General features: G+C 42.1%; 1 protein-coding gene across 5 annotated transcripts in view; it reads right to left on the bottom strand.

Moving 5' to 3' along the window:
* bco2a (beta-carotene oxygenase 2a) overlaps positions 1–27,288 on the bottom strand; it is a 124,490-nt gene that overhangs the window by 87,673 nt on the left and 9,529 nt on the right. For 4 of the 5 annotated variants that reach the window (XM_014195691.3, XM_014195692.3, XM_014195690.3 and 1 more), the window contains 4 exon segments: positions 11,692–11,908; positions 10,280–10,491; positions 1,550–1,665; positions 1,249–1,351 (listed from right to left, as the gene is read on the bottom strand). In XM_014195691.3, coding sequence (XP_014051166.1) covers positions 1,249–1,351; positions 1,550–1,665; positions 10,280–10,491; positions 11,692–11,908 — 648 coding nt within the window. 5 annotated transcript variants of the gene reach the window in all.

Here is a 27,288-nt window from a genome sequence, read left to right as displayed (position 1 = left end):
TTAGGCATAACCCGATTTCTAACTTTTTAGATGCCAAAATATAAATTGTTTTGAGTATCCTAATTGTTTCAGTGCATGCATTCAACAAAGTTTGGACGAAAGATTTCCACAGGGTCGTCATCTCCAAAGTCTACTCAAAAAGGCAATAGTTCTGAATGAACTGGGTTTGATTTAGTTTTAGTTTTTTTAATTATTAAACTGTTAGTTATTTAAAACTTCCATTGGTTAATCTATTGCTATGGTAGAGTAGGTCAGGGCGTGACAGGGGGGTTTATTCTATGTGTTCTATTTCTATGGTGTTAGGTTCTAGTTTTTCTATTTCTATGTTGGTTTGTTTGGGATGATCTCCAATTAGAGGCAGCTGGTCCTCGTTGTCTCTAATTGGAGATCATACTTAAGTAGGGGTTTTTCTACCTGGGTTTTGTGGGTGATTATTTTTGAGTAGTGTTCGTTTCTCCTCTGCGTCACGGTTTGTTGTTTTGTCTATTCAGTTTGATGTATTGCATAGTTTCACAGAGTAAATAAATATGTGGAACTACACACACGCTGCACCTTGGACCTCTCCTTTTGACAGCCGTGACAGAGGTCAACATCCCCATAGTGTTAACATTTCTCTCATGTAAATGTTGTTCCTACATAAAAAGATTAAACCATTTATTTGGGAAATATCCAGTCTGCTATTTTCTTCATTACCATGCTGATGATTTCAAGTTGTATTGGATTTATTTTGATCTGTTAAAGACATTGAATACTTGTTTAGCACATTTAGTATGTTCATTTTTTTTTCTCTGAAGTCATTTCATTTAAAGTTGTTTGGCTTATGTAGATGTCAATGTTATCACACAGTAACCAAAAACCTAAACTCATGTTCATATTGTCACTGAGTTTGCAGTTAACAGAATGTTGGCCACAATTTTCCCAGAATTGTTTGCCAGAAGTTGACAAGTTGCCACAAATTATGCAAACTTTGGCAGTAATTTTAACTCATTTGCATGTGAAAATATGAGCTTGCGGCAAATTGGCCACACCTGTTTGCTAGAAGCCAGTTTTATCGGTAGAGAAAAGGGAGAGCTTCTCTAGGAGATTATATATATGTAGGCTACATCTCAATCTCAAAAATACCATTTCATGGTGCTCCTTAACCCTATAATTTGTAATTGCTGGCAATTCTTACCATTTAATATGATTTTCCATGATGCTCCTACATTTTTCAAATTAGGAGCATGTGGAGCTTCTATGTAGACTGACCTTTTCTGCCATAAGAGTTGCCCATGTTGTATGTAGTGCCGTCTGGTTCAGTGTGGGGATGCGCAGTGGCCATATTCACAGCAATAAACTTTGTCCAGTCCACCTGTAGTAGAACAGGTCAGATAAAGTACACAGCAGATACCAATATGTCAGGTGTCTGGGCACTAACAATCAATGTATATTTCAAACAGGGCATCATTTACATAAGTCAGTACATTTGTGCAAGGGTATGATTGTAAAATGTGTCTGCTCACTGAGCTCATTGTTTCTTTGGCTGTCTTCTCTTATGGCATCACTGCACCTTATTCTGTGTCTCCAGGCTCTCTGGGTCCACCCTGTACATGTAGTTGGTCTCAGTGCTGACAAAGCAGTCTCCCTTGTACTTTACAAAGCTAACACTGGCATTGTCTGTTGCCTCTGCAGGGAGAGAACAGAAATATATATCATTCTATTTCGATGGGGGCAACTGCATCTTGTTGCTGTTGATATTTCTTAATTTTATTTTCTGATTTAGACGTGCACAAAAGGAATGGGTGAATAACTTATTAGATTTTTGGACAAGCTCTTTATAAACCTTGGTAAATGATTATAGCCTGTGCATGGCTTGCATGGTCAATTCAAGTTTAAAGTTGCATGCAAACAGTCATTTCTGGCAAAGTTATATTTCTTGCGATGTTGTGTTGCTTGCAAAGACTCCTGTTGCGGCTTGCAAACCCTTGAGAGGAAAAGCCTCCTTTCTTTCCTCCAATCCCCCTGTTTAAATGTTACATAACCTTTGACTGTAGCCAAGCCCCTGAGGCCTCAACATAGTTTCCCGGGCATTAGACCAGCTTGAGTTAGTTTGAAGAGGCACATCTCATTGCATTGAGTTTACTTTCTCTGAAATAGTCTTATAAAAACCAGATCTTGAATAAAGTCCTTTGTCACATTCCTCACTGTTATTAAACAGAAAAGATCAGCAGAATCTACAAACCACACTGGAACTGACTTAATCTCCACAGGGATAATTTTAAGATTACACCATGAAATGGCACTGCAACATTGACAATAGGCAGCTTTACATTGCTCCAGGTTTATTCAATGCAATGTCACAGAAAATATAATTGTGACTTGTGTAATGGAAATGGCAGATATATATACTGAACAAAAATATAAACACAACATGTAAAGTTTTGGTCCCATGTTTCATGAGCTGAAATAAAAGATCCCAGAACGGTTCCATATGCACAAATAGCTTATTTCTCTCAAATGTTATGCACAGATATGTTCACATTGCTGTTAGTGAGCATTTCTCCTTTGCCAAGATAATACATTCACCTGACAGGTGTGGCATATTAAGAAGCTGATTAAACAGTATAATCATTACACAGGTGCACCTTATGCTGGGGACAATAAAAGGCCACTCTAAAATGTGCAATTTTGTCACACAACACAATGCCACAGATGTTTCAAGTTTTGTGCAATTGGCATGCTCACTGCAGGAATGTCCACCAGAGCTGTTGCCAGAAAACTGAATGTTCATTTCTCTACCATAAGTCACCTCCAACGTTGTTTGAGAGAATTTAGGTCCAACTGGCCTCACAATCGCAGACCACGTGTAACCATGTCAGCCATGCCAGCCCAGGACCTCCATATCCAGCTTCTTCTTCTTGTAAATTATATCATAAATAGGACTGGTGGAGTTATGTCACACATGCAGCCAACAAAAATATATGGAAATGTTTGCTCTACCCAAAATCACAACCAAAAATGGCAAAAAAAAATGACAAAAATGAAAGAGGCAAGTGGAAGGGGGGAAAAGTAAAGAACTTGTCTTTCGGCCCTGCATTAAAGAACAAAATTGGTTCAAGAAAATTGTGATATATAAAAAAGTATACCAGTTCAATTTAAGGATAAAACAAATGTACAGCTGTGACATATAGATTGCAAAATAGTTGGGAAGATATTTTCGATGTACCGATTTCATGGCACATGGTTTAAGAACTGATACGCAAAACAACACCGGATTCAAAACTGAGAATTCAATGTAAATTATTATACAAAATTCTTGCAAACAATTGAATGTTATATATATATATATGAGGGATACAACCTTACCATCTATAGAGTGATTCTTGCTGCGAATAGACAGAGTCGTTAGATCATTTATTTTAGTAATGTCCAAACCAGCCCCGTCGCGAATCCCGATGTCTTGCTCCCAGACAAACTAAACAACTTCTTTGCTCGCTTTGAGGACAATACAGTGGCACCGACATGGCCCGCTACCAAAACCTGCGGACTCTCCTTCACCGCAGCCAACGTGAGTAAAACATTTAAACGTGTTAACCCTCACACGGCTGCCGGAACAAACGGCATCCCTAGCCACTTCCTCAGAGCATGCGCAGACCAGCTGGCTGGTGTGTTTACGGACATATTCAATCAATCCCTATCCCAGTCTGCTGTTCCCACATGCTTCAAGAGGGCCACCATTCCTGTTCCCAAGAAAGCTAAGGTAATTGAGCTAAATGACTATCGCCCTGTAGCACTCACTTTGGTCATCATGAAGTGCGTTGAGAGACTAGTCAAGGATCATATCACCTCCACCCTACCTGACACTCTAGACCCACTACAATTTGCGTACCGCCCCAATAGGTCCACAGACGACGCAATCGCAATCACACTGCACACTGCCCTAACCCATCTGGACAAGAGGAATACGTATGTAAGAATGCTGTTCATCGACTACAGCTCAGCATTTAACACCATAGTACCCTCCAAACTCCACTCCACCCTGTGCAACTGGGTCCTGGACTTTCTGACGGGCCGCCCCCAGGTGGTGAGGGAATGATACAACATCTTCACTCCGCTGATCCTCAACACTGGGGCCCCATAAGGGTGCATTCTCAGCCCTCTCCTGTACTCCCTGTTCACCCATGACTGCGTGGCCATGCACGCCTCCAACTCAATCATCAAGTTTGCAGACGACACTACAGTGGTAGGCCTGATTACCAACAACGATGAGACGGCCTACAGGGAGGAGGTGAGGGCCCTCAGAGTGTGGTGTCAGGAAACCTCACACTCAACGTCAACAAAACAAAGGAGATGATCGTGGACTTCAGGAATCAGCAGAGGGAGCACCCACCTATCCACATCAACGGGACAGTAGTGGAGAAGGTGGAAAGTTAAGTTCCTCGGCATATACATCACGGACAAACTGAAATGGTCCACCCACACAGAAATGGTCCACCCACACGCAACAGCGCCTCTTCAACCTCAGGAGGCTGAAGAAATGTGGCTTGTCTCCAAAAACACTCACAAACTTTTACAGATGCACAATCGAGAGCATCCTGTCGGGCTGTATCACCACCTGGTACGGCAACTGCTCCACCCACAACCACAAGGCTCTCCAGATGGTAGTGAGGTCTGCACAACACATCACCGAGGGCAAACTACCTGCCCTCCATGACACCTACACCACCCGATGTCACAGGAAGGCCAAAAAGATCATCAAGGACAACAACCACCCGAGCCACTGCCTGTTCACCCAGCTATCATCCAGAAGGTGAGGCCAGTACAGGTACATCAAAGCTGGGACCGAGAGACTGAAAAACAGTTTCTATTTCAAGGCCATCAGACTGGTAAACAGCCATCACTAACATTGAGTGACTGCTGACAACATACTGACTCAAATCTCTATCCACTTTAATAATTAAAAATTGGATGTAATAAATGTATCACTAGTCACTTTAAGCAATGCCACTTTGTATAATGTTTACATACCCTACATTACTCATCTCATATGTATATACTGTACTCTATACCATCTACTGCATCTTGCCTATCCCATTCTGCCATCGCTCATCCATATATTTATATGGACATATTCTTATTCATTCCTTTACACTTGTGTGTATAAGGTAGTTGTTGTGAAATTGTTAGATTACTTGTTAGATATTACTGCATGGTCGGAACTAGAAGCACAAGCATTTCGCTACACTCACATTAACATCTGCTAACCATGTGTTTGTGACCAATAACATTTGATTTGATGTGGCTTGTTTTTGGTCACAGGTCCAGGAATGGCTGAAGAATTGCAACATTTACTTGGAGCCAACTCTGCAGATATTGTAGCACTACTGGGTGATTTGAAAAGTCATAGTCAATCGATCAATAATATAATAATAATTTTAGCAATAATGTTTATCTTTAATTACAATCTGTAATAAAGGTTCAGATATTTTGGTTCAGATATTTTGTGAAACATCACAGCACAGTTGAAAAATATATGGCATATAGAAATCCGAAATGGATGGTGTTAATAAGAGATAGATGGGAGGGGTTGAATGGAGCTGAAGGGTGGTACTAATAACAACAAGAACTCGTGTAAAATATACTGTGTCCGTAAAATGTATATAAGTTCAGACCTTTTGTGAAACAACACAGTTAAAAATATATGCCAAATAATAATCAAACTGGATGGACATCAGAAATAGATTAGAGAGGTTGAGGATAGAGGAAGGACAAGACTAAAAACAAACAAAATATAACTATTGTAAAACAGATTGTGTCTGTAAAAGATATATGGTATGCTGGAAGTAGAAGCGTAATTGTTGTTGGTCATTAGTTTAGTCCAATTAGGGGAGGGGTGGTAGGGTTAGTGGAAAATAATAAAGGATTTTTTTTAAAGATATGTATATGCATGAATGTATGTACTGTATGTATATGTATATAGACAGTTGAATCTGGAAGTTTACATACACCTTAGCCAAATACATTTAAACTCAGTTTTTCACAATTCCTGTCATCTAATCCTAGTAAAAATCCCCTGTTTTAGGTCAGTTAGGATCACCACTTTATTTTAAGAATGTGAAATGTCAGAATAATAGCAGAGAGAATGATTTATTTCAGATTTTCTTTATTTCATCACATTCCCAATGGGTCAGAAGTTTACATACTCTCAATTAGTATTTGGTAGCATTGCCTTTAAATTGTTAAACTTGAGTCAAATGTTTTGGGTAGCCTTCCACAAGCTTCCCACAATAAGTTGGGTGAATTTTGGACCATTCCTCCTGACAGAGCTGGTGTAACTGAGTCAGGTTTGTAGGCTTCCTTGCTCGTACACGCTTTTTCAGTTCTGCCCAAAAAATGTATGTAGGGTTGAGGTCAGGGCTTTGTGCTGGCCACTCCAATACCTTGACTTTGTTGTCCTTAAGTCATTTTGCCACAACTTTGGAAGTATGTTTGGGGTCATTGTCCATTTGGAAGACCCATTTGCGACCAAGCTTTAACTTCCTGACTGATGTCTTGAGATGTTGCTTCAATATATCCACATTATTTTTCTTCCTCATGATGCCATCTGTTTTGTGAAGTGCACCAGTCCCTCCTGCAGCAAAGCACCCCCACAACATGATGCTGCCACCCCCGTGCTTCACGGTTGGGATGGTGTTCTTGGGCTTGCAAGCCTCCCTTTTTGTCCTCCAAACATAGCGATGGTCATTATGGCCAAACAGTTCTATTTTTGTTTCATCAGACCAGAAGACATTTCTCCAAAAAGCACGATCTTTGTCCCCATGAGCAGTTGCAAACCGTATTCTGGCTTTTTTATGGCAGTTTTGGAGCAGTGGCTTCTTCCTTGCTGAGCGGTCTTTCAGGTTATGTCGATATAGGACTCATTTTACTGTGGATATAGATACTTTTGTACCGGTTTCCTCCAGCATCTTTACAAAGTCCTTTGCTGTTGTTCTGGGATTGATTTGCACTTTTCTCACCAAAGAACATTCATCTCTAGGAGACAGAACACGTCTCCTTCCTGAGCAGTATGACGCTGTGTGGTCCCATGGTGTTTATACTTGCGTACTATTGTTTGTACAGATAAACGTGGTACCTTCAGGCATATGGAAATTGCTCCCAAGGATGAATCAGACTTGGGGAGGTCTTGTGGAGGTCTTGGCCGATTTCTTTTGATTTTCCCATGTGGTCAAGCAAAGAGGCACTGAGTTTGAAGGTAGGCCTTGAAATACATCCACAGGTACACCTCCAATTGACTCAAATTATGTCAGTAAGCCTATCAGAAGCTTCTAAAGCCATGACATCATTTTCTGGAATTTTCCAAGCTGTTTAAAGGCACAGTCAACTTAGTGTATGTAAATTTCTGACCCACTAGAATTGTGATACAGTGAGTTCTAAGTGAAATAATCTGTCTGTAAACAATTGTTGGAAAAATGACTTGTGTCATGCACAAAGTGATGTCCGAACCGACTTGCCAAAACTGTAGTTTGTTAACAAGAAATGTGTGGAGTGGTTGAAAAACGAGTTTTAATGACTCCAACCTAAGTGTATGTAAACCTCCGAATTCAACTGTATATAAACTCAGCAAAAAAATGTACGTCTTCGCACTGTCAACTGCATTTATTTTCAGCAAACTTAACATGTGTAAATATTTGTATGAACATATCAAGATTCAACACCTGAGACATAAACTGAACAAGTTCCACAGACATGTGACCAACAGAAATGGAATAATGTGTCCCTGAACAAAGGTGGGGGTCAAAATCAAAAGTAACAGTCAGTATCTGGTGTGGCCACCACCTGTATTAAGTCCTGCAGTGCATCTTCTCCTCATGGACTGCACCAGATTTGCCAGTTCTTTCTGTGAGATGTTTACATAATCTAGAATACCCACCCAAATCACACCCTGACCTAACCAAATAGAGAAATAAAAAGGCTCTCTACGATCAGGGTGTGACAAAGCATGGGAAACAGTCTTTAAACCCTTTACAATGAAGATCTGTGAAGTTATTTGAATTTTTACGAATTATCTTTGAAAGACAGGGTCCTGAAAAAGGGATGTTTCTTTTTTTGCTGAGTTTATATGTATGTATGTATGTATGTATGTATGTATGTATGTATGTATGTATGTATGTATGTATGTATGTATGTATGTATGTATGAGTACACGTCAAAAGTTTGGACACACCCACTCATTCAAGGGTTTTTCTTTATTTTTACTATTTTCTACATTGTAGAATGATAGTGAAGACATCAAAACTATTAAATAAAGCGTATGGAATCATGTAGTAACCAAAAACATGTTAAACAAATTAAAGTATATTTTATATTTGAGATTCTTCAAAGTAGCCACCCTTTGCCTTGATGACAGCTTTGCACACTCTTGGTATTCTCTCAACCAACTTCATGAGGTAGTTGCCTGGATTGCATTTTAAATAACATGTGTCCTTGTTAAAAGTTAATTTGTGGAATTTCTTTCCTTTTTAGTGCGTTTGTGCCAATGAGTAGTGTTGTGACAAGGTAGGGTTGGTATACAGAAGATGGCCCTATTTGGTAAAAGACCAAATCCATATTATGGCAATAACAGCTCGAATAAGCAAAGATAAACGGCAGTCCATTATTATATAGCCCTGAATTACATAAATTATATAAAATACACACATCAAAATATAATATATACAAAATGCAAGCAGAAAAAAAGAAACAAAGTCATAAAAACAAATACATTCATCAGTAATAAGGTCTTCAATCAGCTTTCTGGATTGTCATAGAGGTACCATTTTGAAGATTGTTCGACAAATAATGTACAAGGAATCTAAAAACTGATCTACATAACTCAAATTAATTTCCAGAGTAAGCCATCCCTGAGACCGGGTGTGGTAACTCGTATGTCTAAAGTTTAGTACTGATGTGGGACTTTTTGTAAAAGTGCTTTATAAATGAAAACATAGCAATGTATCAACCTACGTGACATCAAAGAGGACCAACCAAAATTGTCACCCGTAATAAAGCGCAGTCCGCTATGATAAACTGCATCTAACAGCTTTAATGAAGTGGCAGCTGCGTTCATATAGATAATGTCGCCATAGTCTAGGACCGATAGGAACGTTGACTGAATAATCTGCTTTCTACTATTTAGTGAGAAGCAGGACCTATTTCTATAGAAGAAGCACTTTTCTTCACCACTTTCTTAACTAACTCATCAATATGCTTTTTAACTATGCAAATGACCAGCTATTTATAGCACAGTCACGATCAATATGAACAACATATACTTAGTGTTACCTGCATTCAGTGCTATCTTCAGGTCAATAATGTTATTCTTCAATACAATGAAGGCAGAATTTTTGTAGTTCAGATAGAGCCTGGTCAACCGTGGGGGCGAAGGCATTCACAACAGTATCATCGGCATACAAGTGCAGTTAAAAAAATTGACAGACATGTCGATATTCTTAATGTAAAGGAAACCTGATTTAACACCATCAGTAGATATACATTGTGTTCTATCTGTCATGTAATTCTTAACTCCAGACATAAAAGAGCACATATGTATAGATTGTTTGCATGTAGGTAGGCCTACCTTTCACACTTCAATCCTCGCCTTTGGCCAGACCGGGTTTAAATGACTTCTTCCATTTCATTTATTTGTATTTATTTGTTTTTGCTGATTGAGGGTAATGGTTATTGCTTGGATAACCGTATCTACTATTATGTATTGATATTTTAATTTCTTAATATGCGGTGCATACTGCGCAGAACACTAGATGAATAATTGTACGAATCATTATAATGTTTGTTTAACAATGTGTCAATTAATCCTGTAAGGGATGGGTTGGCAACTGTCGACTAAATAAAAGTATCTGCTTCAGAGGGAAGGCTAGACAGTATACGTAATATCTGCATGATCCACATGGTCTAGTTTCTGAAGTCTGGTGTGGAGTTAACTCAGTTTAGACATAGTGTGTGCATCCTGTACTTGTTGTACATTGACCCTGACATCTCCCTGAGCTGCAATGCATGCATAGCCTACATTTACTTTAGGAGTGAAGACATAGACACTGAATGGTACAACAACACACTGAGTAAGTTATGTCTTTGTCTAAAAGCTAGAATTTTTGAGGAAATTGCAAAACTATGATGAAATGTATAATGACAATGCTGTTACTAGGTGTAAGTGCAACTGTAAAGTGTTGCTCAAAATATCATTCGTAAAGCTGCTTGGTTTATATCCACCCACTCTCCACTATCTCTGTGACTGACTCACCTATCATCTCGAAGCGAGAGAGGAAACGCAGGAAGAAGTTCTTGCAGGGGTCAGGCATGGCCACCGTGCCGAACTCTGACACCATGATGCGGTCCCTCTCGCTGTTCTTCTTGTAGGCATCACTCTGCAGGAAGCGACTCCTATAGGTCACCTTGCCATCCTCAATCTTAAACTGGTGCAGCATGGCCATCCCATCAAACCAGTGGTTGTAGCTGAAGAATAAAGGACAGTGGGGATAGGTAAGGGCAAGGGAAAGTGCTAAAACCCCCTAAGATTGATGTCTGCGCCCCTGCATAAATCTAATTAGCATAATAAAAATATCCCCATAAAAATCTGCCAATTTAAGCTAGAGACATCAGTATTTTTGCATTGGATGCGTCTCAATCCACCACATCTGCTTAGTTAAATAAAGGTTAAATAAAATAAAAAGGTGACAGCTCTAGATCAGTGTTTGTCAGACCAAGAGACATCCTGAAAATCAGTTCTCACAAAATCGTTTGTAGCATCCGAATTGTTTAGCCTACAAACTAGTATGACACCTCTATGGAAAGATGAGACTCTTATGAATATTATGGTGTTCTCTGTTTTGCTCTACACTTCGTCTGATGTGGGACTAGTCTGAAGTCGGTACAGCTGATCTACCAACTTCTGTCTATAGTGTCCGAACTGTTTGGGCAACAAACTAATATGATCCATCCATGTAAAGGTCAGAGTCTCATGAATATGTCGGTTGTTTTGCCCAATTACCCATCCCAAAAATGTATGGAAGGATATATGGAGTCTGTTTAGTGAAAAAAAAGGGTTTTGGTAAATAAAATATCAGATAGGGACTATGTGTTGTTCCATGTAGTGAATGTGTTATTCAATGTGTTCATATGGGCTAATAATAGGGGGTCTTCAAGGAGTCTTAAAATTCAAAATCAAATAGCAAAATGATCCTGGTACGACCGTCATAAAACAATTCCATATAGCTTAGTAGCAACCCCCCCTAGACATGGCTTAGACTCTAATGGGTTAAAGGTTAGGGATAGGTTCAGGGTTAGTGGATAGAAAAGGACAGTGAAGAAAGATTCGATTAGTCATGAATAAAGTGGAGGTGGAGTCATCATGCATCCGTATAACGTGGTTCTAGATCTGTTTGTATTGTCTTGCCAACTCCTATGGTTGTTGTCCATAGCACTACAGGAGTTGGCAAGACAGCACAAACAGGTCTGGGAACAGCCCAACGTCCTTATATTTGTTTGTTACTTGTAAAACCGTTTGGTGGTGAAATGCTAAAAAGGATATGTGTTGATGTGTCTCTGAACCCCATCCTTATTATTCCAATGTGTAGCCTACTTGTGCTTATTTTTGTTTTATTCTATTGGTCCAATGACTGCAGGTCTAAAAATGTGACTAAAGGTGTGACTTACTGTTGGTTTCCGAACTCAAACTTCCCTGGGCCGTTGCGGAGGAGGCTGCCTCGGATCCAGGTTGGGATGGTCCCACACACCTCTGTGGCGATGGGCTCTGGGGTCTCCTCCACGGACCGCACCAGAGGGGCGATAGACTCCAGACCCTTCAGCTCTAGCTGGTTACACTTATTGAGCTGCTTTGGCTTGGCATCACTAGATGGTGTAATGGTCGCATCTGCAAAAAAATGAGACACAAAAATAAAAGTATCTCTTGAACCTCTAAGATGCTGTGAGTCCCACGATACACAAACCAATGCTCGCTACACGTCTCACCTTCTCTGTCCTATGATTCCCACCCTGATCTACTTCACCTGTCTTTGTGCTTGTTTCCACTCTCCTCCAGGTGTCGCCCATCTTCCCCATCATCCCAAGTGTATTTATACCTGTGTTCTCTGTTTGTCTGCTACCAGTTAGTTTGTTTCGTCAAGCCTACTAGCAATTTTTTCCCTGTGCTCCTGTCTTTCTCTAGTTTTCCAGGTTTTGACCATTCTGCCTGCCCTGACCCTGAGCTTGCCTGCCGTTCTGTACCTTGTCACACCACCCTGGATTACTGACCTCTGCCTGCCCTGACCCTGAGCCTGCCTGCCGTTCTGTACCTTTCAGACTCTGCTCTGGATTACTGACCTCTGTCTGCCATTGACCTGTCGTTTGCCTGCCCCCTTGTTTTTGTAATAAACTTTTGTTACTTTGAAACTGTCTGCATCTGGGTCTTCTACTGAGCCTTGACACCTATATATTCTAGAACATCCGGTTGCCTACATATTCCATATACACCAGCACAGTATATTAAAAGTTTGAGGGTGAACAGAATGTTAACATAGAGCAAACAGTGTATACACAGAAGGTGGGATAAATGCTAAAGGGGTTGGTGCACGTGAAGGCACATGACTTTTACACACATTCATTAGGTACTATAATTATAAACTGGGTGGTTCGAGCCCTGAATGCTGATTGGCTGACAGCCCTGGTATATCAGACCGTATATCACAAGTATGACAAAACATTTATTTTTACTGCTCTAATTACGTTGGCCAATATACCACTGTTAAGGGCTATATCGAGGCACACCGCGTTGGTCATGCATAAGAACAGCCCTTAGCTGTGGTATATTGGCCATATACCACACCCCCTCGTGCTTTATTGCTTAATTATAAAATGTAATTATGAAGACTGTTTGGACTTGGCAAGAGATTTTTGCTCTGATTAACCTCAGTAAATACATCTTAGTTCTCCACACAAGGCCTCAGTCACAGTGAACTGTTTATACACCAAGCAGATGCATAGTCTTACCACCAGAGAAATCACCAACAAAATACTTTCACAAATCCTGTTGGGGCCTCATGCTTGCCTTGCAAAAAAACTTAAACGACTGAGATTGAGCTCTCTTTTGTTCCTCTTGAATCCCCCCCCCCCACCCCCCCCGAGCATCACATTGGTACCTGCATGAATCCCCCCGAGCACCCCATTGGTTCCTGCATGAACAGTAGGCTGATACTCCATTTCATGGACCCAAGATCCATAGGTAAGGTTCTACATTGCAATATGAATGTCAATACGCGCAATAGGCTGTAGGTCTATAGTGAGGTGATTTCCCATACTTAAAGTTCCCTATTATGAGCTACGATGCTAATATTTGTGTAAACTCTTCAGAATTGTAATATGTGGATGTCACTGAGTAGACTGATACCCTATTTCATGGATCCAAGAACCATACCTAAGGCTGCACATTGGAAAATGCATTTTCAGTACATTGAAGACTGACTTATGAGCTGAATGTGACTCATTTCACAACAGTTTCAAAGTCCCACAATAAGTGCTATGAAGCTAATATTTGAGAAAACTCTTCACAGCTGTGTTCTATGGGTATCACTGAGTAGGCTGATTCCCCATTTCATGGGTGCGCAATCTCTAGCTTAGGCTGTACAGTAAAATATATATGTTCAAATGGCTGTATAGTGAGCTGATTTCCTACAGCTAAAGTTCTCTAATAAGACCTAAGACGCTAATATGCGTAAACTCTACATAGTTGTGTTCTGTGGGTGTCACTGGGTAGGAATGTACAGTCCAATATGTATGGTCAATGCATATATAATAATGCTTAATGCTGCTAACTTCACACTTGTTTTCATCAAATCAAAGTTTATTTGTCACTTGCGCTGAATACAACAGGGGCAGACCTTACAACGAAATGCTTACTTACAGGCTCTAACCAATAGTGCGAAAAAAAGGTATGTGTGTGTGTGTGTGTGTGTGTGTGTGTGTAAGTAAAGAAATAAAACAACAGTAAAAATAAATTTGAAAATAGGAGTAGCAAGGCTATATACAGACACCGGTTAGTCAGGCTTATTGAGGTAGTATGTACATGTAGGTATGGTTAAAGTGACTATGTATAGATGATGAACAGAGAGTAGCAGTAGCGTAAAAGGAGGGGTTGGCGGGTGGTGGGACACAATGCAGATAGCCCGGTTAGCCAATGTGCGGGAGCGCTGGTTGGTCGGGCCAATTGAGGTAGTATGTACATGAATGTATAGTTAAAGTGACTATGCATATAAGATAAACAGAGAGTAGCAGCAGCGTAAAAGAGGGTTTGGGGGGGCACACAATGCAAATAGTCCCGGTAACCATTTGGTTACCTGTTCAGGAGTCTAATGCCTTGGGGGTAAAAACTGATGAGAAGCCTTTTGGTCCTAGACTTGGCACTCCGGTACCGCTTGCCATGCGGTAGTAGAGAGAACAGTCTATGACTGGGGTGGCTGGGGTCTTTGACAATTTTTAGGGCCTTCCTCTGACACCGCCTGGTGTAGAGGTTCGGGATGGCAGGCAGCTTTGCCCCAGTGATGTACTGGGCCTTACGCACTACCCTCTGAAGTGCATTGCGGTCGGAGGCCGAGCAATTGCTGTACCAGGCAGTGATACAACCGGTCAGGATGCTCTCGATGTTGCAGCTGTAGAACCTTTTGAGGATCTCAGGACCCATGCCAAATCTTTTTTGTTTCCTGAGGGGGAATAGGCTTTGTCGTGCCCTCTTCACGACTGTCTTGGTGTGTTTGGACCATTCTAGTTTGTTGTTGATGTGGACACCAAGGAATTTGAAGCTCTCAACCTGCTCCACTACTACCGTCGATGAGAATGGGGACGTGCTCGGTGCTCCTTTTCCTGTAGTCCACATTCATTTCCTTAGTCTTGGTTACGTTGAGGGATAGGTTGTTATTCTGGCACCACCCGGCCAGGTCTCTGACCTCCTCCCTATAGGCTGTCTCGTCGTTGATCAGGCCTACCACTGTTGTGTCGTCTCCAAACTGAAAGATGGTGTTGGAGTCATGCCTGGACATGCAGTCGTGGGTGAACAGGGAGTACAGGAGGGGACTGAGCACGCACCCCTGGGGAGCCCCAGTGTTGAGGATCAGCGTGGCAGATGTGTTGCTACCTACCCTCACCACCTGGGGGCGGCCCGTCAGGAAGTCCAGGATCCAGTTGCAGAGGGAGGTGTTTAGTCCCAGGTTCCTTAGCTTAGTGATGAGCTTTGAGGGCACTATGGTGTTGAACGCTGAGCTGTAGTCAATGAATAGCATTCTCACATAGGTGTTCCTTTTGTCCAGGTGGGAAAGGGCAGTGTGGAGTGCAATAGAGATTGCATCATCTGTGGATCTGTTTGGGCGGTATGCAAATTGGAGTGGGTCTAGGGCTTCTGCGATACTGGTGTTGATGTGAGCCATTACCAGCCTTTCAAAGCACTTCATGGCTACGGACGTGGGTGCAACGGGTCTGTAGTCATTTAGGCAGGTTGCCTTTGTGTTCTTGGGCATAGGGACTATGGTGGTCTGCTTGAAGCATGTTGATATTACAGACTCAATCAGGGACATGTTGAAAATGTCAGTGAAGACACCTGCCAGTTGCTCAGCACATGCCCGGAGCACATGTCCTGGTAATCCGTCTGGCTCCGCAGCCTTGTGTATGCTGACCTGTTTAAAGGTCTTACTCACGTCGGCTACAGAGAGCGTGATCACATAGTCGTCCGGAACAGCTGATGCTCTCATGCATGCCTCAGTGTTGCTTGCCTCGAAGCGAGCATAGAAGCGATTTAGCTCGTCTGGTAGGCTCGTGTCACTGGGCAGCTCGCGGCTGTACCACAATAAGAACTAAGATGCTAATATTTGTGTTAACGAGTGTTTTCCACTAGCGCTTTCTGTCTGCTATACAGGTCACACACTCATTTTCAGCCAGAAAGCCTATTTTTCCACTTAAATTAATTAGGCTACTTTTCAATTCGCAAGTCAGAAAAAAAGTTAGCCGAGCCCTCTCCCACTCGAACAGGGATTGGCAACTCCAGTCCTTAGGGGCCCGGTTGGTATCAGCCCCAGCTAACAAACCAGAATCCAATAATCAACTAATCATGATCTTCAGTTTAGAATGCAATTAGTTTAAATCAGCTGTGTTTGCTTGGGATGAGAAAAAAGTGTGACACCACTCCGGCCCCCGAGGACAGGAGTTGCCCATCCCTGCGCTTGAATTAACAAAATGCATCTCCTAGTGATCTATTGACAGGACAGGCACCTGTCAGTCACAAAGTTAATGATCACGGGGAAACTGTCTGTCCCGCCTCCGGTACCTGTGTGTGTTATGTAGGCTGTGGTTGCAGTAGAGGAAGAGAAGTTTTATATTTTATTTATTTTTTTATTTCACCTTTTTAATCTTCACCTTTTTAACCAGGTAGGCTAGTTGAGAACAAGTTCTCATTTGCAACTGCGACCTGGCCAAGATAAAGCATAGCAATTCGACACATACAACAACACAGAGTTACACATGGAATAAACAAAACATACAGTCAATAATACAGTAGAACAAAAGAAAACAAAAAGTCTATATACAGTGAGTGCAAATGAGGTAAGTTAAGGCAATAAATAGGCCATGGTGGCGAAGTAATTACAATATAGCAATTAAACACTGGAATGGTAGATGTGCAGAAGATGAAAGTGCAAGTACAGATACTGGGGTGCAAAAGGAGCAAGATAAATAAATAAATACAGTATGGGGATGAGGTAGGTAGATAGATGGGCTGTTTACAGATGGGCTATGTACAGGTACAGTGATCTGTGAGCTGCTCTGACAGCTGGTGCTTAAAGCTAGTGAGGGACATATGAGTCTCCAGCTTCAGAGATTGTTGCAGTTCGTTCCAGTCATTAGCAGCAGAGAACTGGAAGGAAAGACGACCAAAAGAGGAATTGGCTTTGGGGGTGACCAAAGCGCGTGCTATGAGTGGGTGCTCCTATGGTGACCAGTGAGCTGAGATAAGGCAGGGCTTTACCTAGCAGAGACTTGTAGATAACCTGTAGCCAGTGGGTTTGGCGATGAGTATGAAGCGAAGGCCAACCAACGAGAGTGTACAGGTCGCAATGGTGGGTAGTGAATGGGGCTTTGGTGACAAAACGGATGGCACTGTGATAGACTGCATCCAGTTTGTTGAGTAGAGTGTTGGAGGCTATTTTATAGATGACATCACCGAAGTCGAGGATCGGTAGGATGGTCAGTTTTACGAGGGTATGTTTGGCAGCATGAGTGAAGGATGCTTTGTTGTGATATAGGAATCCGATTCTAGATTTAATTTTGGATTGGAGATGCTTAATGTGAGTCTGGAAGGAGAGTTTACAGTATAAACAGACACCCAGGTATTTGTAGTTGTCCACGTATTCTAAGTCAGAGCTGTCCAGAGTAGTGATGCTGGACGGGCGAGCAGGTGCGGGCAGTGATCGATTGAATAGCATGCATTTAGTTTTACTTGCGTTTAAGAGCAGTTTGAGGCCAAAGAAGGAGTGTTGTATGGCATTGAAGCTCGTCTGGAGGTTAGTTAACACAGTGTCCAAAGAGGGGCCAGAAGTATACAGAATGGTGTCGTCTGCGTAGAGGTGGATCAGAGAATCACCAGCAGCAAGAGCAACATCATTGATGTATACAGAGAAGAGAGTTGGCCCGAGAATTGAACCCTGTGGCACACCCATAGAGACTGCCAGAGGTCCAAACAACAGGCCCTCCGATTTGACACACAGAACTCTATCAGAGAAGTAGTTGGTAAACCAGGCGAGGCAATCATTTGAGAAACCAAGGCTGTCGAGTCTGCCAATAAGAGTGTGGTGATTGACAGAGTCGAAAGCCTTGGCCAGGTCGATGAATACGGCTGCACATTAATGTCTCTTATCGATGGAGGTTATGATGTCATTTAGGACCTTGAGCGTGGCTGAGGTGCACCCATGACCAGCTCTGAAACCAGATTGCATAGCGGAGAAGGTATGGTGGGATTCGAAATGGTCGGTAATCTGTTTGTTAACTTGGCTTTCGAAGACCTTAGAAAGACAGGGTAGGATAGATATAGGTCTGTAGCAGTTTGGGTCATGAGTGTCACCCCCCTTTGAAGAGGGGGATGACCGCGGCAGCTTTCCAATCTTTAGGAATCTCAGACGATACGAAAGAGAGGTTGAACAGGCTAGTAATAGGGGTTGCAACAATTTCGGCAGATCATTTTAGAAAGAGAGGGTCCAGATTGTCTAGCCCGGCTGATTTGTATGGGTCCAGATTTTGCAGCTCTTTCATAACATCAGCTATCTAGATTTGGGTGAAGGAGAAATGGTGGGGGCTTTGGCGGGTTGCTGTGGAGGGTGCCGGGCAGTTGACCGGGGTAGGGGTAGCCATGTGGAAAGCATGGCCAGCCATAGAGAAATGCTTATTGAAATTCTCAATTATAGTGGATTTATTGGTGGTAACAGTGTTTCCTAGCCTCAGTGCAGTGGACAGCTGGGAGGAGGTGCTCTTATTCTCCATGGACTTTACAGTGTCCCAGAGTTAGCACTACAGGATGCAAATTTCTGTTTGAAAAAGCTAGCCTTAGCTTTCCTAACTGCCTGTGTATATTTGCTCCTAACTTCCCTGAAAAGTTGCATATCATGGGGGCTATTCGATGCTAATGCAGAACGCCACAGGATGTTTTTGTGCTGGTCACGGGCAGCCAGGTCTGGAGTGAACCAAGGACTATATCTATTCCTAGTTCTACATTTTTGGAGTGGGCATGCTTATTTAAGATGGTGAGGAAGGCACTTTTAAAGAATAGCCAGGCATCATCTACTGACGGGATGAGGTCAATGTCATTCCAGGATAGCCCGGCCAGGTCGATTAGAAAGGCCTGCTCGCAGAAGTGTTTTAGGGAGCGTTTGACAGTGATGAGGGGTGGTCGTTTAGTCCCAGACCTATTACGGATGCAGGCAATGAGGTTAGTGATCACTGAGATCTTGATTGAAAACAGCAGAGGTGTATTTGGAGGGCGAGTTAGTTAGGATGACATCTATGAGGGTGCCCATGTTTACAGATTTGGGGTTGTACCTGGTAGGTTCATTGATAATTTGTGTGAGATTGAGGGCATCAAGCTTAGATTGTAGGATGGCCGGGGTGTTAAGCATGTCCCAGTTTAGGTCACCTAGTAGCACGAGCTCAGAAGATAGATGGGGCGCAATCAATTCACATATGGTATCGAGGGCACAGCTGGGGGCAGAGGGAGGTCTATAGCGAGCGGCAGCAGTGAGAGACTTGTTTCTGGAAAGGTGAATTTTTAGAAGTAGAAGCTCGAATTGTTTGGGTACAGACTTGGATAGTAATACGGAACTCTGCAGGCTAACTTTGCAGTAGATTGCAAGTTAGTTTTAACAGTGGCCAAGTAAGCTACTATGGCTATTTGATCATAACCGTCTTCCCTGTGGCTCAGTTGGTAGAGCACGGTGTGTGCCATGCCAGGGTTGTGGGTTCGATTCCCACGGGGGGCCAGTACAATTTATTATTATTTTTTTAAATGCGTGAAATGAAATGTATGCATTCACTATTGTAAGTCGCTCTCGATAAGAGCGTCTGCTAAATGACTAAAATGTAAATGTAAAATAATGTAGACCTAACATGGTATACCATCGAAAACGATGGAGAAAATGCATAACATTTTAATAACATGGAAATAGCTGTTATATCATTCAGCCTACAGTAGCAGCCAATGTGTGAAGTTAAATGTAGGCCTACATTCCATTAGACTTTGGGGGGAAAAAAACATGCAGGGCTTGACATTAACCTGTTCATCCACTTTTCCTACCAACAAGGAGGTTGTTACACCCTGACCTGTTTCAGCTGTCTTTGTGATTGTCTCCACCCCCCTCCAGGTGTCGGCTTTCTTCCCCATTATCCCCTGTGTATTTATACCTGTGTTCTCTGTTTGTCTGTTGCCAGTTCGTCTTGTTTGTTCAAGTTAACCAGCATTTTGTGTCTCAGCTCCTTCTTTTTCCAGTCTCTTTTCTCGCCCTGCTGGTTTTGACCGTTGCCTGTCCTAACTCCTAGCCCGCCTGCCTGACCACTCTGCCTGACCCTGCCGACCTGTACCTTTACCCCCCTCTGGATTACCGACCTCTACCTGAGCCTGCCTGCCGCCTGGTACTGTTGCCCCACCTCTGGTTTACGGACCCCTGCCGTTCTATTGCCTGCCCCCGTTGGAATATTAAACAAATGTTTATTCAACGTGGTCTGCATCTGGGTCTTACCTTCATACCTAATTGAGGTGACTGAAAAAAATGTGTATGTTGCAAGAAAAAAAAAAAAAAAAGAGTTGTTATTCCCATACCATTATTGAAGAGAATCAAACAAATGTGCCGCAGCGATCTACGGCACTTCATCTCAGTGCTAGAGGTGTCACTACAGACCCTGATTTGATTCCAGGCTGTATCACAATCAGCCATGATTGGGAGTCCCATAGGGCGGCGCACAACTGGCCCAGCTTCGTTCGGGTTTGGCCTGGGTAGGCCATCATTGTAAATAAAAATTTGTTCTTAACTGACTTGCCTAGTTAAATAAAGGTTAATTAAAATATAAAATAAAATACTGCAGCTCTGACTGGTTACGCCTCACAGGTCTGTAGAGTATGGGCTGATTCATGCGCAATAGAATTCTACTGCGATGCGTTCTGTCTACAGAAAAATCTCTTGCATAGTTTGTTTTGTTTCGGTATGTTCCATTAACCTCTTGGCGTTCCCCTAGGATAGGGGGCGCTAAAGCGATTTTGGAAAAAAATTTGTGCCCATTTTAAACTGCCTCCTACTCAAACTCAGAAGCTAGGATATGCATATAATTAATACTTGTGGATAGAAAACACCCTAAAGTTTCTAAAACTGTTTGAATGGTGTCTGTGAGTATAACAGAACTCATATGGCAGTCAAAACCCCGAGACAGATGGAAACAGGAAGTGGAATTCTGAATTGCGAACTCAACTTCATCACGTTGCCTATTAATCACACCGTGAGCTATGGTTCATTGAGCACTTCCTATTGCTTCCACTAGATGTCCCCAGTCTTCACAAATTGGTTTGAGCCTTCTACTGTTAAAATTGAATGAATGAGACGCTGTGGAACGTGGTCACACGGAGAGGGCCATCACCATTATGACGCCGGCGCCCCTGGTTACCCTCCTCTTTCGAAACGTTTTGAAACACAATGCAATCGTCCCCCTCGAATCTGATTTGCTCTCTTGTTGAAACAGGCCCTGAAGATTTATGTTATACAACGTTTGACATGTTTGAACGAACCTAAATGGGAAAAAAATGCTTTTTGTCGAAATGGCTGTCCCGCGCCCGACGGAGGATTTGGATCAGCCTTCAGACGCGCTAACCAGAACAAGCTAATGGAATATAATGGATGAACTTTTTCGAACGAAAATACATTTGTTGTGGACCTGGGATTCCTGGAAGTGCTTTCTGATGAAGACAAACAAATGTAAGGGATTATTGACAATAGTATACAAGACTAGATGTGATATGCGATTGTTCCAAGATGGCGCTGACATGTAACGTTAGCCTATTTTTCAGAGTATCGCATCCCCTTTCATCGCAAAGTATGATTACCCAGTAAAGTTAATTTTAAATCTGGTATTACAGGTGCTTTCAAGAGATATTCATCTATAAATCTTAGAATGACAATATTACATTTTAAAAATGTTTTAGAATAGTAATTTAGTAAATTGTAGCTCTGTTTCATCGGATGCATTTGAGGGAAAATAGTTAGTCAACGTTACGCACTGATGTAAAATGCTGTTTTTATATATAAATATGAACTTTATCGAACAAAATAATGCATGTATTGTGTAACATGATGTCCTAGGTGTGTCATCTGATGAAGATTGTCAAAGGTTAGTGCTGCATTTAGCTGTTTTTTGGTTATTTGTGATGCATGTGGTTGGTCGGAAAATGGCTATGTGGCTACTTTTACGATATACTCCTCTAACATAATCTAATGTTTTGCTTTTGCTGTAAAGCCTTTTTGAAATCGGACAACGTGGTTCGATTCAGGAGAGGTGTATCTATAAAACGATATCATTAGAATTTTTTTTTATTTTTTTATTATTACATTTTGTTTAGCTAATGGCGATATGATTTTTCGCTGGAGGCCGCACAGGGGTTAAAAGTGGCTAAAATTGTGTTGATTTGATCACAATTGCCATAGTAAAGGGAAACATTAATAGTGTTAACTAAAAGGGAAAGCTCTAGAATGCTGAGTGAAGTTCAATTTCGTGCTTCTTAGTGGGCTGATTTTTCTTCTGTGTACTGCATGGCAGTCCCAGGGAGCTGTGTGGCCGTCTCTGACAACTGGGTGCCCGCACTCAGCACAGCACAGCTTAGAGGGAACATTGATGTAGGCTCTCGTCAGTACATACAGTTCAAGTCGGAAGTTTACATACACCTTTGCCAAATACATTTAATCTCCGTTTTTCACATTGAATCCTACTAAAAATTCCCTGTCTTAGCTCAGTTAGGATCACCACTTTATTTTAAGAATGTGAAATGTCAGAAAAATAGAAGAGAGAATGATTTATTTTAGCTTTTATTTCTTTCATCACATTCCCAGTGGATCTGAAGTCTACATATACTCAATTAGTATTTGGTAGCATTGCCTTGAGTCAAACATTTTGGGTATCCTTCCAGAAGCTTCCCACAATACATTTGGTAAATTTTGGCCCATTCCTCCTGACAGAGCTAGTGTAACTGAGTCAGGTTTGCAAGCCTCCTTGCTCCCACACATTTTTACAGTTCTGCCCACAAATGTTCTATGGGATTGAGGTCAGGGCTTTGTGATGGCCACTCCAATACCTTGACTGTGTTGTCTTTAAGCCATTTTGCCCAAACTTTGGAAGTATGCTTGGGGTCATTGTCCATTTGGAAGACCAATTTGCGACCAACCTTTAACTTCCTGACTGACGTCTTGACATGTTGCTTCAATATATCACACAATCTATTTTGTGAAGTGTACCAGGCCCTCCCGCAGCAAAGCAGCCCCACAACATGATACTGCTTGTGGGGGTGCTTTTTTGGCTTGCAAGCCTCCCCCTTTTTCCTCCAAACATAACGAGGGTCATTATGGCCAAACAGTTCTATTTTTGTTTAATCAGACCAGAGGATATTTCTCCAAAAAGTATGATCTTTGTCCCCATGTGCAGTTGCCAACAGTAGTCTGGCTTTTTTATGGCGGTTTTGGAGCAGTGGCTTCTTCCTTGCTGAGCGGCCTTTCAGGCTATGTCGATATAGGACTCGCTTTATAGATAGTTTTGTACCTTTTTCCTCCAGCATCTTCACAAGTTCCTTTGCTGTTGTTCTGGGATTGATTTGCACTTTTCGCACCAAAGTACGTTCAACTCTAGGAGACAGAACACCAGCCACATCACGGACACCGACGTCATGCTTCCAGACAAACTTAACACCTTCTTTGCCTTGATTTGCTTTGAGGATTGTAGCGGATGAATCAGAATTAGTTGGGTAACATAGATAATTAAGATGTTTTATTTGTATAATATGCTTATGTGAGATACTAGTCATTAGAAAGTGTCCTTTGGACTCTTTGGACTGGTGTCTTTCAGTTGCACGTTTCCCTCAGCTGGGGGGTCAGACTGGTTTTTTCATGTCTCTTGCTATGCAGAATATCAGACAGGGAGGAGGACAGAATGAAACATTGTCTTCATATGTGAATGTGTCTTTACCTATTCTTAAACCATGTGAAGGGATGGCGTGATTAATGGGGAACCAATTATTTGTCTCCACAATGTCTGTGCGCAAGTCACTCCCCTCAGTGAGCTTGTCCAGGAGTGGAGTCAAGAGGGGGTTTACTTGAGATGGGAGTATCTAGAGTTGACAATTGATATTTGCCATTGGATGAGATAGTGTTTTTGTACTATACCGTACCAGGGAGGGACGGTTCTAGGGAGACCAGACACCGGTCTATACAATGAACACTGTTGATATAGCAATTGCTGTCTGCTATGTTTTATAGATGTCTTTCATACTAAACTTAACCTTTGTGAACTGTTCCTGGGATCTGTTGTTCGTCATGTACGCTGAAGGGGTGGATCGTTGCTATAAAATGTCTCAGTAGCCATTGTGTAATCACCTTTTTCAATGGTTCATTCGAGATAGTGCATTATTGAAGGTCAAAGTGCTTTTGCAAAAGTATCTTAATTATTAAAGATGCAGTTTAACTCAGACTGTTGTGTTTGTAACTCTCCTCATTTGGTAATAGAGAAATTAGCCACCACAGGATCATACAGTGCAACCGTCGCGGCCCTCTAAAAAGGACTGCACCACCCCCCTCTCCTTCTCCATGTGCGACGTGAGTAAAACATTTAAATGTGTTAACCCTCGCAAGGCTGCTGGCCCAGACGACATCCCTAGCCATGTCCTCAGAGCATGTGCAGACCCGCTGGCTGGTGTGTTTACAGGACATATTCAATTGCTGCCTATCCCAGTATGCTGTCCCCACATGCTTCAAGATGGCCAACAAGGCAAAGATAACTGATCTAAATGACTACCACCCCGTAGCACTCACTTCTGTCATCATGAAGTGCTTTTCAGAGACTAGTCAAGGATCATATCACCTCTACCTTACCGGCCATCCTAGACACACTTTAGTTTGCATACCACCCCAGCAAGTCCACAGACAATGCAATAGCCATCACACTGCCCTATCCCATCTGGACAAGAGGAATACCTATGTAAGAATGCTGTTCATTGACTATAGCTCAGCATTCAACACCACATTTCCATCCAATCTCATCATCAAGCAGGAGGCCCTGGGTCTCAACCCCACTCTTTTCAATTGGGCCTGGACTTTCTGACGGGCCGACCCCCAGGTGGTGAAGGTAGGAAACAACGTCTCCAATTCGTTGACCCTCAACACTGGGGCCCCACAAGGGTATGTGCTCAGCCCCTCCTGTACTCCCTGTTCCCCCACAACAGCGTGGCCATGCACGCCTCCAACGTCAAGTTTACAGAAGACACAACAGTAGTTGGCTTGATTAACCTGTTGGGGCTAGGGGGCAGTATTTTCACGGCTGGATAAAAAAACGTACCCGATTTAATCTGGTTTCTAATCCTACCCAGTAACTAGAATAGGCATATACTTATTATATATGGATAGGAAACACCCTAAAGTTTCTAAAACTGTTTGAATGGTGTCTGTGAGTATAACAGAACTCATTTGGCAGGCAAAACCCTGAGACATTTTCTGACAGGAAGTGGATACCTGATGTGTTGAATTACCTTTAAGCCTATGCCATTGAAACACACAGGGGTTGATTAATGTTTTGGCACTTCCTATTGCTTCCACTAGATGTCACCAGCCTTTACAAAGTGTTTTGAGTCTTTTACTGAGATCTGACCGAACAAGAGCTTTGGAACGGTGATGGCCGATTAGACTCTGGCGCGCGAGTTCATGTTGGGTACCCTCGTTCCAATACGTTATAAAAGAGAATGCATTCGTCCACCTTGAATATTATTCATGTTCTGGTTAAAAAAGGCCCTAATGATTTATGCTATACAACGTTTGACATGTTTGAACGAACGTAAATATATTTTTTCCCCTCGTTCATGACGAGAAGTCCGGCTGGCTTAGATCATGTTCTAAGAACACGGAGCTTTTTGGACATAAATGATGAGCTTTTTTGAACAAAACTACATTCGTTATGGACCTGGGATTCCTGGAAGTGACATCTGATGAAGAGAATCAAAGGTAATGGATTATTTACATAGTATTTTCGATTTTAGATCTCTCCAACATGGCCATTTGTCTGTATAGCAAAGCGTATTTTTCTGGGCGCAGTGCTCAGATTATTGCAAAGTGTGATTTCCCAGTAAGGTTATTTTTAAATCTGGCAAGTTGATTGCGTTCAAGAGATGTAAATCTATAATTCTTTAAATGACAATATAATATTTTACCAATGTTTTCTAATTTAAATTATTTAATTTGTGGTGCTGACTTGACTGCCGGTTATTGGAGGGAAACAATTTCCTGAACATCAACGCCATAGTAAACCGCTGTTTTTGGATATAAATATGAACTTGATAGAACTAAAAATGCATTTATTGTCTAACATAATGTCCTAGGAGTGTCATCTGATGGAGATTGTAAAAGGTTAGTGCATCATTTTAGCTGGTTTTATGGTTTTGGTGACGCCTGTCTTTGAATTGACAAAACATTACACACAGCTATTGTCAATGTACTCTCCTAACATAATCTAACTTTATGCTTTCGCCGTAAAACCTTTTTGAAATCGGACAACGTGGTTAGATTAAGGAGATGTTTATCTTTCAAAGGGTGTAAGATAGTTGTATGTTTGAAAAATTTGAATTTTGACATTTATTTGGTTTCAAATTTGCCGCTCTTGAAATGCACCTGCTGTTGATAGGGTGCACCACGGGTGGCACGCTAGCGTCCCACATAGCCCCAAGAGGTTAACAACAATGACGAGACAGCCTACAGGGAGGAGGTAAGGGCACTCGGAGTGTGGTGTCAGGAAAACAACCTCTCACTCAACGTCAACAAAACAAAGGAGATGATCGTGGACTTCAGGAAACAGCAGAGGGTGCACCTCCCTATCCATATCGAAGAAGGTGGAAAGTTAAGTTCCTCGGAGTACACATCACAGACAAACTGAAAGGGTCCACCCACACAAACAGTGTGGTGAAGAAGGCACAACAGTGCCACTTCAACCTCAGGAGGCTGAAGAAATGTTGCTTGTCTCCCAAAACCCTGACTAACTTTTACAGATGCACAATCGAGATGATCCTGTCGGGCTGTATCACAGCCTGGTACAGCAACTGCACCGCCCTCAACCGCAAGGCGGATGGTGCGGTCTGCACAACGCATCACCGGGGGTAAACTACCTGCCCTACATGACAACTATTGCACCCTATGTCACAGGAAGACCAAAAAGCTCATCAAGAACAACAACCACCCGAGCCACTGCCTGTTCACAACGCTACCATCCAGAAGGCGAGGTCAGTACAGGTGCATCAAAGCTGGGACCGAGAGACTGAAAAACAGCTTCTATCTCAATTCCATCAGACTGCTAAACAGCAATCACTAACTAACAGAGAGGCTGCTGCTTACATAGAGACCCAATCACTGGCCACTTTAATAAATGGATCACTAGTCACTTTAAACAATGCCGCCCACTTTATATAATGCCACTTTAATAATGTTTACATAGCTTACATTACTA

Source organism: Salmo salar, chromosome 04, assembly GCF_965601325.2.
Source record: "Salmo salar chromosome 04, fSalSal1, whole genome shotgun sequence".
Classification (NCBI taxonomy): domain Eukaryota; kingdom Metazoa; phylum Chordata; class Actinopteri; order Salmoniformes; family Salmonidae; genus Salmo; species Salmo salar.
The sequence above is the reverse complement of the archived record's forward strand: the minus strand, read 5'-3'. Positions and strand labels throughout refer to the sequence as shown.